We start from the raw sequence: 13,947 nt of genomic DNA on the forward strand, positions 1-13,947 counted from the left end.
TCAACCCCTGAGGATTTTCTATCCGTTATATTGTTTATAACCTACATTTTCATAAAAGGGCATATAGCTCGAGGAAGAGTCTACTCTATTTGCTTCCTGCAACCTTGGCTCGCCACCGTATGCTGGGCCAGGACAGAGAAACCCTCCATAAGACTGGAAAGAAAAAAGCAGAATCCAAGAGTGTTAAGATTCAGCAATTACAATGAAAGCAGCGCACATTTAAGACAAGGTTAGCAGTGAAGGATTTAAGCTATAAAAATAAGGAGGCTCCAATATTTCAATTATAGATTGAATATGTTTATTGCATATGGTAAAGTTATTAACAGAATATGTACCAAATTTACAACCCGGCATAAAAGCCGTATCACTTCACCTTTTGTTGTCCTCCATGTTTTGAGACCATTTTAAACTCTTAAAAACACAGTGGAGTTAGTTTTCTCTCATGTGAGTAACTGACTAATTAATTAGTGTGGGCAGTTAAAATCACCATGGTAACATCTTACCATAGTTAAGGCCTCCCGATGAATTCAAATCAGCTGACTGGATGGTCCTATGTTGTCTATGTCTCACTGACATTTTTTTCTAGAACTCATTTTAACTTATTCCTTGTTCTGAGATGTTATTTGAGCATGCATTATTTTTTATAAGGGACTTTACTCCTATTTCTCTCAAAGATAGGATGGGGATAACAGGTAAAACAGGTAAAAACGTTTCTCTTTCAGGACTTTTTACTGCGCTGATGCCCCAGATCAGTTTGGCAGCAAGTTAGGCTATGCAGTGTGTGTGTGTGTGTGTGTGTGTGTCTCTGTCCAAAAAAAAAAAAAAACCTCACTAACCCAAGCTCACTGTTCTGTATATTTCCTGTGCATCGTGTATTTGCAACTGTATTTACAGTCCCTATGTCCTCTATTGTAAGTCGCTTTGGATAAAAGCGTCTGCCAAATGCAATGTAATGTAATGTAATAATGTAATGTAATGTAATGTAAAAAATGTAATGGATAATGCTGAAGACAGTGACGACATTGCCAGTGAATGAAAACATTCGTACAATGAGCTTTCCTGTAGACATTTTTCATGAAAATACCATGAAAATGCAAAGGCTTGCAATCAAAAATTGCATCTAAAAATATCAATGTGGTTTTTAAAGTCCTCAGCATTTTTAAATGTATAGAGGAAACTGTCCTTCCCACCTACAGGTAATATCTCATCGGGTTCTGCAGTTCAGGCGGTTTATATTTAGAACAACCTTCTTAATCCTAATAGAAGACTGCCCGCTGACAGACAGATATATGTGAGTTTTCTTTGCACACACTTGTGATTAAATGACAAAGTGTTAATGCATCTTTAAACATACCGTAAGAATCTGATGTGGGTACGACGCATGGATATTTCTACCCGATCCTGTTTGATTTCTGAACCATGGATTGATGTTGTGCTTCTCAAATCGTCACCTAATATTAGAATCCTTGTATTTTGAGGGTAGTGTTTGGACAGGTGCGTTTGTGCATCAGTCTCATTGGGTGTGATGATCTGCTGTAACCAGCACTCTCTGGAAATTACAACATCTGACAGTGGGAAAATGTGTCGCCATGGTGATAAGTCAGTGTCCTGTCGACCACACTGTGCACACTGAGAAATTCATGGGTGAATGATCCTATTTTCTGACTGTCCTGGTGGTGTTTACTGACTTCACCCATCCATATTTCTCAAATGGGAAAGTAAAGTGAAACTAATTACTGTAGTGTATCTTGAAAATGCAGAGACTGAGCAACAGGAATTCACCTGCAATTTAATACGCATGGATACTTGTTTGAATACATGATGAAGGTAAAGGCTCTAAAATACATTATTTGGCTAAAAGTATTTACTCACCTGCCTTGACTTGCATATGAACTTAAGTGACATCCTATTCCTAATCCATAGGGTTCAATATGACAAATTTAACTCTTCTGGGACAGCTGTCCACAAGGTTCAGGAGTGTGTTTATGGGAATTTTTGACCACTCACACACTGATGTTGGCCGAAAAGATTCGGCTCTTAGTCTCTGCTCTAATTTATATATAGATATTTTTAGATGCAAAATTTGATTGCAAGCCTCTGCATGCTCTAATCCATCCCAAAGATGTTCTATCGGGTTGGGGTCAGGATTTTGTGCAGGCCAGTCAAGTGCATCCACGCCAGACTCTGTCATCCATGTCTCCGTGGACCTTGCTCTGTGCACTGGTGCACAGTCATGCTGGAAAAGGAAGGGACCAGCTCCAAACTGTTCCTACAAATTTGGGAGCATGGAATTGTCCAAAATGTCTTGGTATGCTGACACTCCTTTCTTTCACTGGAAATAAGGGGGCCAAGCCCAACTCCTGAAAAACAACCCCTTCACCAAACTTCACATTTGGCACTATGCAGCCAGACAAGTACCGTTCTCCTGGTAACCGCCAAACCTAGACCAACAGATTGCCAGATGGAGTAGCGTGATTCATCACTCCAGAGAACGCATCTCTGGAGTGTCCAGTGGCGTGCTTTATACCACTGCACGGCTTGAATGAAGCCATGGAAACCCATTCTATCAAGCTCTCTGCGCTCTGTTTTTGTGCTAATCTGAAGGCCACATGAAGTTTAGAGGTCTGTAGTGATTGACTCTGCAGAAAGTTGGCGACCTCTTTGCACTATGCGCTTCAGCATCTGCTGACCCTGCTCCATCAGTTTATGTGTCACTTTGTGGCTGAGTTGCTGTCATTCCCAAACACTTTCATGTACTTATAATACAGTTGACAGCGGAATATTTAAGAACGAGGCAATTTCACAAGTGGATTTGTTGCACAGTTCCACACTGGCATTCACTGAGCCCCTGAGAGTGATCCATTCTTTCACAGATGTTTGTAAAAACAGTCTGCATGCCTAGGTGCTTGATTTTATACATCTGTGGCCGTGGAAGTGGTTGGAACACCTGATTTGATTATTTGGATGGGGGAGCGAATACTTTTGGCCATACAGTGTATATTCTACTGTTCAGACCACACAGCCCGGTACAGCAAAATCTCTAGCCTTTGAAGATAAGAAGTATGTTTGAATGGATCCTCTTTGCGTAAATCTCCCACTGGAGTCTCAGAGTCTTGCTTAGAGCAAGACGGGAACGGGCGATCGTTAATCACTGTTTAAGAACATTTATATACCATTCCATTTAATTATCTCTTGTCTCTGAAACAGTGGGACTGTCAAACAGAGTATTTGCGCAGACTAACTGCCGGCGAGAGTTCAGCGGTACGAGGGGTTATCTGGGTCAAGTTCTTCATGACCGTGCTTTTTTCGTCTAAGAACTATATGCCTTTTCAAGCAAAATAATCGGAGACCATTTGGAATATATAATGTGATCAGACAAGCTTTGCTGTGTGAAAGAAAAGTGTTGAACATGGAGCTGGTTGATACAGCACTAAACAACTCAGGTCTAAAATCAATTCTTGATGAGCAGGAATGGTGAGGGCAGTGACGTGCGGTGACGTCATCACAGTCAGATTCACAAACATATGAACCCTACAGAGTAGCTTATTCACCATTTTATTGGCAGCAGTTGACGTGTTTTGTGTGAAATATCATACCAGCATTCTTTACATATACAAACTGTAGCATAGAAAAAAGCACATGTAAAAAAAACATTGTTATCTCTTACCTTTACTTATAAATGAAGTCCATGCGCCCCTCCTTCTGAAGCATCGGTAACTTGCTTTTAGAAGTCTTCTGTTTCTTTCTTCAGTTTTAGAAGTGTCTCCGTCTCAATGGAAATCACTTCCGGTGAAGACAGCCGCCTTGATCCGATTGCATGTTTTGAGTGTTTTCGGCGCCGAGAATGACCGCTCCTCCGATGCTGTCGTAGCCGGAACGGTGCCTCAGGAACAGTTTGAATGAGATCCTTCTGGGCCAAAAAGTTGAGAAGCTGCCCTGGAGATTCACATTCATCCCTCACCGTTTATGAGCTATGTGATCGGCAAAAAAATAGTTGGATGGCTCCACTTGACTTGTTAACTGTTTACCGTAGCTTGCTATTGCTAATTCTATTATCCTGTAGCCGAGTTGTAAGAAGGATCCCTGGGATCAGCGGCGCCCTCTACCATGAGGCACCGTCACTGCGTGCCTCACTTAATGTCCCTTCGCAGTCGTTTTACAATTACGAGAAATACGAGAAACACGTTACAGTTGTTGACAAAAAACATTTGACTCATCAACTAAACTATAAAAATTTAGTTGACATATTAAAAGTGTTTTTAATAGTGACATCCACAGAGACAGCACTATGGTGTCAGTGCATAGCATGCCAACACAGTTAGCAGAATCATTGCGCAATCCATAGCGAGATCAGCTAGTTGTCGCGTCACCGCACGTCTCTTCTTCTTATTCGAATGGTAAATGTGAATGTTTTTTAGCGATTTCGAAAAAAAACAACTAAAAATGGTGAGGCTACGTGAAAAATAACTTTATAGTGCAAATCACTGAATAAATATAACCATTTAATTTATTTTTTTCATTTTGCATTTTTTCTTTCCATGATGACGGGTGAGGCCCGGCCTCCCCTGCCTCTACTGACTGCACGTCACTGGGTGGGGGCCATCCAGACCCCCTGTGGAGGGGGTCAGTATTTGGAGGTTGCTCTCAACTCAGTTGGTGTTAAAGCAGGTCCAAAGAGCAAGAAATAATTGTTGACATTTTGGTTCTCAGAGATACTCCTTTCATACTCTTGCTCTTGTTAAATGTAATTTTTTTTATAAATATATAATTTCAAATGATCAAATGTAAACAAGGACTGCCATCATTTCTTGACTTCCCAGGTGGCAGAGGTGAGTGCCATTTTCTTTTCATCTCTGTGTGTATTTTTCAAATTAACTGCAGCAAGACTGCTCATGTTGCTGACTGATGACCGGTATCAGATGCAGTGACGTGCGGTGAGGTTCATGGCTGGTGAGGCACTGACATTTACTGTAGCTTGCCTTTGCTAATTATATTATTCTGTGGCCGAGTAGTAAGAAGAATCCCTGGGATCACCAGTGCCCCCTACCATGAGGCACCGTTACTGCGTGCCTCACTTAATGTCTCTTCGCAGTCGCAGTTTTTGATTGCTCAGCACAAGAAACACGATACAGTTGTTGAGGAAAAACATTATAGACACCAGCTAAACTATGGAAATTTAGTTCATATATTAAATGTGTTTGAGCATGTTAATAGTGACATACACAGAGACAATACAGTTAGCGTAAACATTGTGTAATCCATAGTGGGCTCAGTGGTTGCTGTGTCACCGCACGTCTCTTCTTCATATTTAAACAGTAAATGTGATTTTTTTTTCCTGGCGATTTTGAAAAAAAATAACGAAAAACGATGAAGTTACATGAAAAATAACTTAATAATACAAATCACTGAATAAATATAACCATTTAATTAATTTTTTCATTTTGAATTTTTTTCCTTCCATGATGACAGGTGAGGCCCGGCCTCCCCTGCCTCTACTGACTGCACGTCACTGATCTGATGTAATTTTATCTGGAAACAGCAGTTGAGGCTCATTTAGTGTGTGCTTGCTCTAATCGGATGGTTACTCTGTCCACTCAGCCCCTCCAGTCAAAGTGCCGAAGTGTCCTTTGGCAAGACACTGAACTCCCCAGTTGCTCCCGGTGGCCTGATTGCTGCCTTGCATGGAGGTGCTGCCATCATTGGTGTGTGAGTGCATGTGTGTAATGCTGAACTGCAAAAAGCACCATATAATTAGAAAAAAAAATTACTATTTACTTGTGTGTTCCGCAAGTGGCAGTGGTTTGCGCTTCGGCGCTGCACCAAAGGACCCTTGCTCGATTCCAGGGGACCTTTCTGTGTGGAGTTTGCATGTTCTCCCTGTGTCTGCGTGGGTTCTGCCAGTCTAAAACATGCAGGTTAATTGGGAAAAATTGCCCTGAATGAATAAGCGAGTGGTTGCCTGTTTGTTTGTGCACACACATATATATATACATATATATACATATGTATATATATTTATGTGTATGTGTATATTGTATATACATGTGTGGCCCCTGTAATTGAGGGTGTACCCTGCATCTCGCCTGATGCAGGATAAGCGTAAGAAGATGGATAGTGTGGTCAAAAGCTTGGTCAGAAATGGAAAGATGCTCATTTATAAGTAGGCTATATTTTATTGATACTCATTATGAATTTTCACCAGGTCTACAAAGGTACAAGTCTGTTTTTGGCTCTGCAAACATGCTCAAAACACAACGAAGCAACTGCACTCGCTCTCACAAACAACGCAGTAAACAAATGACATGTTCATATACAGTATTCAAATACATAATATCCCTCTTATAGACATATTTAGAAAAATATAAAGTCCTAACTTTTCAACTTATGACAAAAACACGAGAAAACGCATTGATCCACATAAACTCTGATGCCCTTATTTTTTTGAAAGAGAACAAATGTATAATTGATACATTATTGTGTATAGGAATGTGGGTTTGATATTTTTTCCAAACTACTGTAGAATATATGTTGGATTAAGTGCTGTTGTACACCTGGCATAAGAGGAAATACCCGCCTCACCATCACTTTAACACGGGCTCTTTGGTGAGTGTATCTATGTGTGTGTGTGTGTGTGTGTGTGTGTGTGTGAGGAGGGACATGCTGCATATTGACAAGGGGTCACAAGTCAACAAGATTCTTTAGAGACGGGTTTCACACCAAGCTGTGTTTACTATACAAAATTACATGGAACTCTTCCGGGCCACATTTATTCAGAGGTCCGGCAATGAAGGTGGTCAGTGTGTGTTTGGAAACGTATCATTTATGACTGACAACTTTATAGCTTCCAGAGTTTGTTTAAGCCAGTCAAGATAGTTTAAGTTTAGATTTGTTTGACTCCTGTATAATTTTACCTACGGTGTGACTGAGGCCTGCATCTTAACTTGAAAAAGAAACCATTTAACAGTTGCTTTTACTGGTTTTCTGCCAGACATGTATATACAGTAAATGGGCAATTTAATAGAAATGGAAGTAGACATTGGAGATGGCTGCTGCTTGGTTTTAATGCCAATATAGTCTTCATTATGAATGTTTATGTTTTTTCATAACATATGTATTAAAATATAATCTCAGATGGGTTTTGAGAAAATTGCTGCTGTCAGTCTTGCAAATGTTATTCCGGTAATTAATGTAAATTCACCTGGATTAAAAGTTTCGCTAACCTCATCTTGTTAATTTCCTTTTATTGATATACTCAACATGTTTTGAGGCTGAGGGAATTTGGTTCATCACCACTGTTATACTACTGAATGTCTACCACAGATTATAAATAGCAATTTATAGATAGATAATGTGTGCAAATATGGTAACTTCATGTCAAATTAAGGGCATTAGACGAGGGTAGACGCACCAGGACAAAACCTGGGGGTTAATAAACTTCTCAACAATTTTTGCCAAAAATACCATTACCAATGATCGGAGCAATGGCTGGAACAGACCTTTGAATGACTCTGCTTAGTTGTATTTGTCCTTTCCAAGAACAAGGTTATAGCTTCCCCTACTATATCTGTTTAACCTGAACCCCACTGAGCAAAAATGTGTTTTTGGAATAATTTCCAAAAAACACATTCCTCTTTCACTTTTGGAAACAGCCTGAAAGGCTGCAAATAACATAAAAAAAAAATTTAAAAAAAAGTTACATCCGGATAAACATATTGATGTATACATTTTTTGATGAATTCTTACGTTTTATGATTTCATGAGTGTCACAACAGCTGAAAGAAGCCTTGTCGTCAACGAATGTTGATCGTGGGTTGGTAAGACCATCTGTTTAGTTGTAATTGCTTTTGTTCTCAGTGACACAGCTCTCAGCAGACTATGGGAAGTTACAGGAGATGAATGACCAGATGAGGAGGAGAGTAGACTCATTACCTCCTCATTAATGCCAGATGCCAATGCCAAGGGGGGTCAGATGGGAGATGAAGGACATCACTGGAACAGATGCAAAGCCAAGATTGGATCAAATGTCCAGCCTAAACAGATTTGCTGTGTATCTGTGTATGTCTGGGAATTAAATAGAGAGGCGCCCACAGTTGGGGACTGTAAATGACAGCGCATGTAATCCAAAGCCTGGAAGAAGAGGTTGAATAAGGTAAAGGAAGGTCGATGGTCGGGCTTGTATTTTGAATTTCGGGGTGTGACAGACACTTTACCGAATCCATTTTTGGACAAAAAAATTACAACTCTCCGTGTTATAGATAAAGAAACCCACAAGTGCTGTTGAACGAGGGCACTGTAATCTGTCTAGATTGGTCAGAACCTGTGCGGCAGCAACTCAAAATAGTTTTTGTCCAAAGAGAGCAAAAACCCTTAATGGAATCTTTAATGCAGCATGTCTCTCTGACGCGTGTTGGAGAGATAAACTAACCAACGGTGCTGTAAATATTAGCACAGGGGAGGTCTAAGGGCATGTGAGTGTGCTAATGTGTACATGTAGCGGCTGAGTATGTCCACCTGTCCGGGTTGCAAAACTAAAACATCGGAACTATACGTTCTCACAAAGCCTGCGTCATATTTCAATGAACCTGTAGAAGAGTCTAATTTTGGGCGCGGCCTCATCGGAGGAACGCAGTTTCTCATTCGGAAATCCGCTTTTAAGCAGGTAAAGTTTAGATATAGATACGGCTGTCGATGTCGACGCGATGCTCCGGGTTTATCGAAAAATTACGAGAAGGGGTGTCGGTATGCGATGCTGAGGGAACCCTTCCTGTTCGTCAGGCTGTTGTCGCATTGGGAGTGTGAACGCGTTACACTAGTCTGAAACTTTCAACGAAGAAAAAGAAAAAAAACCTGCTTTTTAATATGCCAATTAGTTGTAAACAAAGGCCGGAGAGTATGCACACTTTGCCCACTGTACGCTTATACAAACGACACTTCTGTAATGTTAAACAAGACATTAAGAGCACGCAATGCTTCAATAGAGTGAGGGGGCGCGGTTCCCCTTAATATGAGGATATATTACAGGACAGAGAGATTCTATTAACAGTCAGCAGCTCCATGGTCCCATAACCGGGGCTTCGACAGCTAAGTGCCCCCTAAAAATCATTCTTTGTCTAAATATTTTCCCGAACTTGCTTTCAAAATATCACAAGGTGTACTTGTACGTGTGACACAGCCAGAAGTTGCATCTTAGACAGCAGAGTTTCCACAGAGATTTTCCCTCCGTAGTAGTAATACTTAAAATTCCCATTCGAAAATAATTGGAACCTGTAATCGATGATCGACATTAGCGATTGACAGACGGCGAAAAACCCTCCATGTACAACAATGACATGTTGCCTTGCAAGCTGAGCTAAAGTTGAATGATGTTAAGTGTGTTTGTGAGTGATTGATAAAAAAAATGGATTTTGAAAGGTTGCGGATTCAGAAATAATACAATGTTTGTCCACATTTGTTTAACTCCAGAGCATTAACTAATTCTCTTCTCCAAAATGAAGGAATAAAGTCTCAGCTTGCATTTTAAAACCTGGGCTACAAACTACACCGATGACCATTCTTTAAATTTTGCCCAATTTAGGTTTTGTCAATCGTTAGCAACAGCTGCCTTGGTTGGTACTACTTCAGATAACATAATAAAAACTTTTAGTTACAAATGCAAAGTTCGTATATAGAGGTTAATCCTATTTCATTGAATGATGGAGTAATTCATCCATTTAAATCTGGGATTAAGGGCATCAGCTTGAGTCAAAGGTCAATACCAAGTTGAAGTTCGTTCCACTGCTTTTTGTATTTTGTGAAGATAAAATTGTATTTTGCAACAAGCATGAAGTTAGTAAGCTTTAAAATCATAACATCCATGATCTGTGCCTCGGAAACACCTCAGCAATGGAAAAAAAAAACCAAAAGTGCAAATTCTACTGTTATCCATGTCTGCGGAACCCTTCCTGACAGATCACTCAGCTTTATAATATGACTGACTTACCATTTTACTTTTTTTCCCAAACATATTAAGTCCATCTAACTACGTACTCTTCTAACCGATCTTTCACACAGCTGAGCTGGAGACCTGGAGCCAGCCCACCTCCGTATAAGCCCCCGTCACATGCCAGTACACTGCCCCCATTAGTTTGGTCCAGACCATTTGCACCTCTGCTGTAAAGAATTCTGGGAAGTCTTCTGCCAACACCTCCAGCATCACGCCGCTCAGGATCTGAAAAGAGAAGAATTAATATTATCATAATTGTAATATTATTATGTTAATATTAAAAAAAAAAAATCAAATTAATATTATAATTGTGTTATTATCATTATTATTGATGATAATAATAATAATAATAATACTAGTGCTACTACTAATGATAATAATGATAATAATATAATTATAATATTAATATTAAAAGCACAAATGGCCTGAGGTATTGATAAGAGTCATTACTGTTATCATTATATTGCATTGCTATACTGGTGCGGAGGGAGCAGGGGAGAGCAGAGCCGTAGGAAAGAGAAAAAAAAAAAATCCAATTTACTCTTGCAAAAATGAAGGCAAGACAGGTGAGAATTGGAAAAGGAGAGAGCAAAACATAAAAGAGGTGGGTGGACAGGCAACACAAAGGGAACGGCTGCGATGAAATAGAAGTGGGACACTGCATACGTTGAAATGAAATATCAAATGCTGAGAAAAATAAAAAGCAGATGAGTGTTGAAACTACAGCTATGGCCATGCACATTAAATTGTTGTAAACAACCTTTGATAACAGGAGGAAACGTTTCCTTTTCCTGCTTTGTCTGAAATAACTCACTTGTAAGTGGCTGAATGATAAGAGAAATATGTTGAAAATCAAGCAAATTTCTCTTCCTATTTAAAGTAACAGAAGTTTCCGCAGGTCTTTTTTTTTTCTTATTTAAAGAATATTTTAAAGACAATATCCTGTAAAGATGCACCTCTGGACATGCAGTATTAGACCCGTATAGTGATTCATTTAGTTACACAAAATACCTTTGACATAGCAGACTCTCAGTGGAACCCTGTGTGATACACAGGGTTTTGTTTTATTTCTAATTGTCTTCAGATATCTTTCGAACGCCCAGTCACTGAACAAATTTTTTGTGTGCCACCAAAGTCAAACTCAGTTGTCATAGTGACATACACTATTGGCTTAGAACACAACCGCCATGCTGAATGAATAGGAAGTGAAATACGAAGAATACATGTAAATCGAAGCGAAGGGGCCACTGTTTAAGGTTCAGGATTACACAGTCAAATAAATCCATGCAATGATTTATTCATAAAAGTGATCCATTAAACCTTGAAATGTATTCTGAAGGCAATCGGAAGCCAGCCGAGGGATGATCATGGTGGTAATGTGTTCTCCTCGCAGCTGCATTTATAGACTGACTGATGATATTCAAAAGACTGGAAGAGGGGAAGCATATGCTTCCCCTCTTCAATCACAAGATGCGATTCTCACATTCGAAATTATGCAAACACGTGATCCAAATTAAACACTGGAACTTGAATGTTGTGGAAGGTAGTTTTTATAGTATACTTGATTAAAATCACCTGACCTGCTACGCTTACTTTTAAATGATAAACCGCATTAAGATCACAATCACAGCTAGATTCCGACATTGTATATCACGCATAAAACACTTACTTAATTCTTTCTATGCATGCATGTGCCACATAGAGGCGGTGAGAGAATTCCTTTGCACCTACAGGGGCTAATTTATATCAAAACACAACTATCCAGCTATCCATATTCATTTACATTTTGTTGTTTTGATCCAAGGAAAATAATTACCCTCACCTTTGACCCCTATCTTCCCTTGAGGCACTTGCAAAAATCCTCTGTTAAATGTAGTATAGATATACAGCATATCCCTGACTGTGTGTGTGTGTGTGTGTGTGTGTATGGGGGGGGATATGTTTGTACAGGATAAATGCAAGCCTGGAATGATTTCACAAGTCCTTAGCTTTCCAACAACCAGTATTTTGAGATGAGATGAGATGACAACAACTTTATTAATCCCGAAGGAAATTGTTGTGCCAGAGTTTCAAGTAAAAAAAAAACCAAAACATAACAGTAATAGATAATAGTAGAAAGGAGGAAGAATAAGAAATATAATGAAATATGAATTGTCCTAACTGTCAACTGTAACTACAAAGATTGAAGATTCCCTGCGGCTGAGGGAAGAGGAATTAAAAAGTCTGATAGCCTCAGGTAGGAAAGACCTCCTGTGAAAACAAAGTGTGTGTTTGTCAGTGTGTGTTTGATTGTAAGTGGACCTGGAATGAGTGATAGATGAGTAATAAATTGCTACTGAAGGTCAACAACCAACAACCTGATAATACCTTGAAGTACATCGGTTCCACCTTGTGTTTGACGGCATGTGCCTTTCCCACCAAGGCCAGAACAGCGGACACTTTCTCTGGGTCGTTGAGGTTCTCCACCACGGTATTGATGGCGTTCATCACCCTGCGGGCGTGGTGCCGAAGTTGGCTGCTTCGCTCCATCTCCTCAGGATCCTCCATGTCCTGGAATTGGCTGAAGTACTGTTTTGCTGATGGGAAGTTGACAAAGAACCTATGGTGGCAAATACATTTGAGAAATTTAAATAGAGAGCATATCAATTAGGTTGGGTGCAAAAATATATGCGTAAGTCAACTCCCTGCCGATCACGACGCATTATCGAACATGTTGTCTCAGTTGTGTGCGGGCTCAGAGGAGCTGAGTAGTGAGAAGTGCTCTTCTCTGTTATCTGATATTACCGTGGCTCTGCATAGACCATCCTCACAGCTGAAAAGGGTATTGCTTATTCTCCACCTGGTTGAGTTGTGATAAGAAACCTGTCACCAGCACCTCATTTCTCCCCTCTTTTTATTCTATTCTATACACTACAATTATTAATGATTAGGACTCCAGGCAGTGGGTTGCTGCTATTTGCATTTTCACCATTAAGCCAATTAAAATTCACTAAACGGAAAACACTTTCCACAGATGCTACTAATTAGTCGGTCGGCATGAATATTAATGATTTAATAAACTTCCGACTTCTGACTGATGAATGAATCTCAAAGACTTTGGTGATCCCTGAACACTGGACTGACCCCTTCCTGTTATTTGGTGATATTTAGCAGGGTTGTCAACAAAATCTGCCAACCTGAACCTTTTAATTTCAACAAAAGTGCCCTTCGAGTGTGAAGAATTTCTCATTTCAAGGCATAAAGAAACAATTTATTTGAGTCAAGCTCTGCTATGTTTATGCTTTCCAACCTGGCAGATGGTGTGAGGTAAAAATTAAAAAACTTAAGACTTGCCATCATGATGAACCTAAGTGGAGGTTCAGTACATTCTTTCCTTTATAACCTATGTTCAAACCTCCATGAAAGGAAAATTTCTGTTTTATTGAATTGACAGCACTAACTTGGTCCATCTTACTACGAGCAATGAGCAAGAACCAGTAACTTAAGGAAAAAAACTTTGATTAAAAAAAAAAAAAAAAGTTAACTGGTAAAAACATAACAGACGGGCTGACCGTGAAATTATCTAACCTGCAAATTGTGTTCTGACCGAAAGATAAAATATTGTCAGCGCGTCACGGAACACAGCAGGATCAACCACCGGGAAAAACAACTCAGTAGAGATCCACTTCAAAGAACCTCACTTCTAAACTCCTCAAAGAAGTATTGTTACGGCACAATGTATAAACGAGACTACAGGGTTTATGATCGCTTAAGAAAATGAAAACTATAATATCACAATAGACCGATTGTCCATATCTGGGATATGTGACTGGATGCTTAGACCGTCTCCTGTATATCACCAGGAAGAAACTTACCAAACTCAATGGGCTGATAATCAAGGTTAACTAAACAGAGAGTCTTAGCTCCCTTTTTTACTGATGAATCTCACCATATTCTTATTGAAGACATACCTATAGTTAAACCCA

The 13,947-nt window shown here is 39.6% G+C and overlaps 1 protein-coding gene across 1 annotated transcript in view; it reads right to left on the reverse strand.

Annotated features, from left to right (window-relative positions):
• Window positions 1-6,153: 6,153 nt before the first annotated feature.
• LOC147228082 (cytoglobin-2) overlaps window positions 6,154-13,947 on the reverse strand; it is a 28,886-nt gene continuing 21,092 nt past the window's right edge. The window contains exons 2-3 of the mRNA XM_086156287.1: window positions 12,350-12,581; window positions 6,154-10,207 (exon numbers count right to left, since the gene is read on the reverse strand). Of these exons, the coding sequence (XP_086012413.1) occupies window positions 10,043-10,207; window positions 12,350-12,581 (397 nt within the window). The 3' untranslated portion in view covers window positions 6,154-10,042. The remainder of the gene's footprint in view (window positions 10,208-12,349; window positions 12,582-13,947) is intronic.

Source organism: Fistularia commersonii, chromosome 12 (genome assembly GCF_037954325.1).
Source record: "Fistularia commersonii isolate RoL2024-O1a breed Wild chromosome 12, RoL_Fcom_v1.0, whole genome shotgun sequence".
Lineage (NCBI taxonomy): Eukaryota > Metazoa > Chordata > Actinopteri > Syngnathiformes > Fistulariidae > Fistularia > Fistularia commersonii.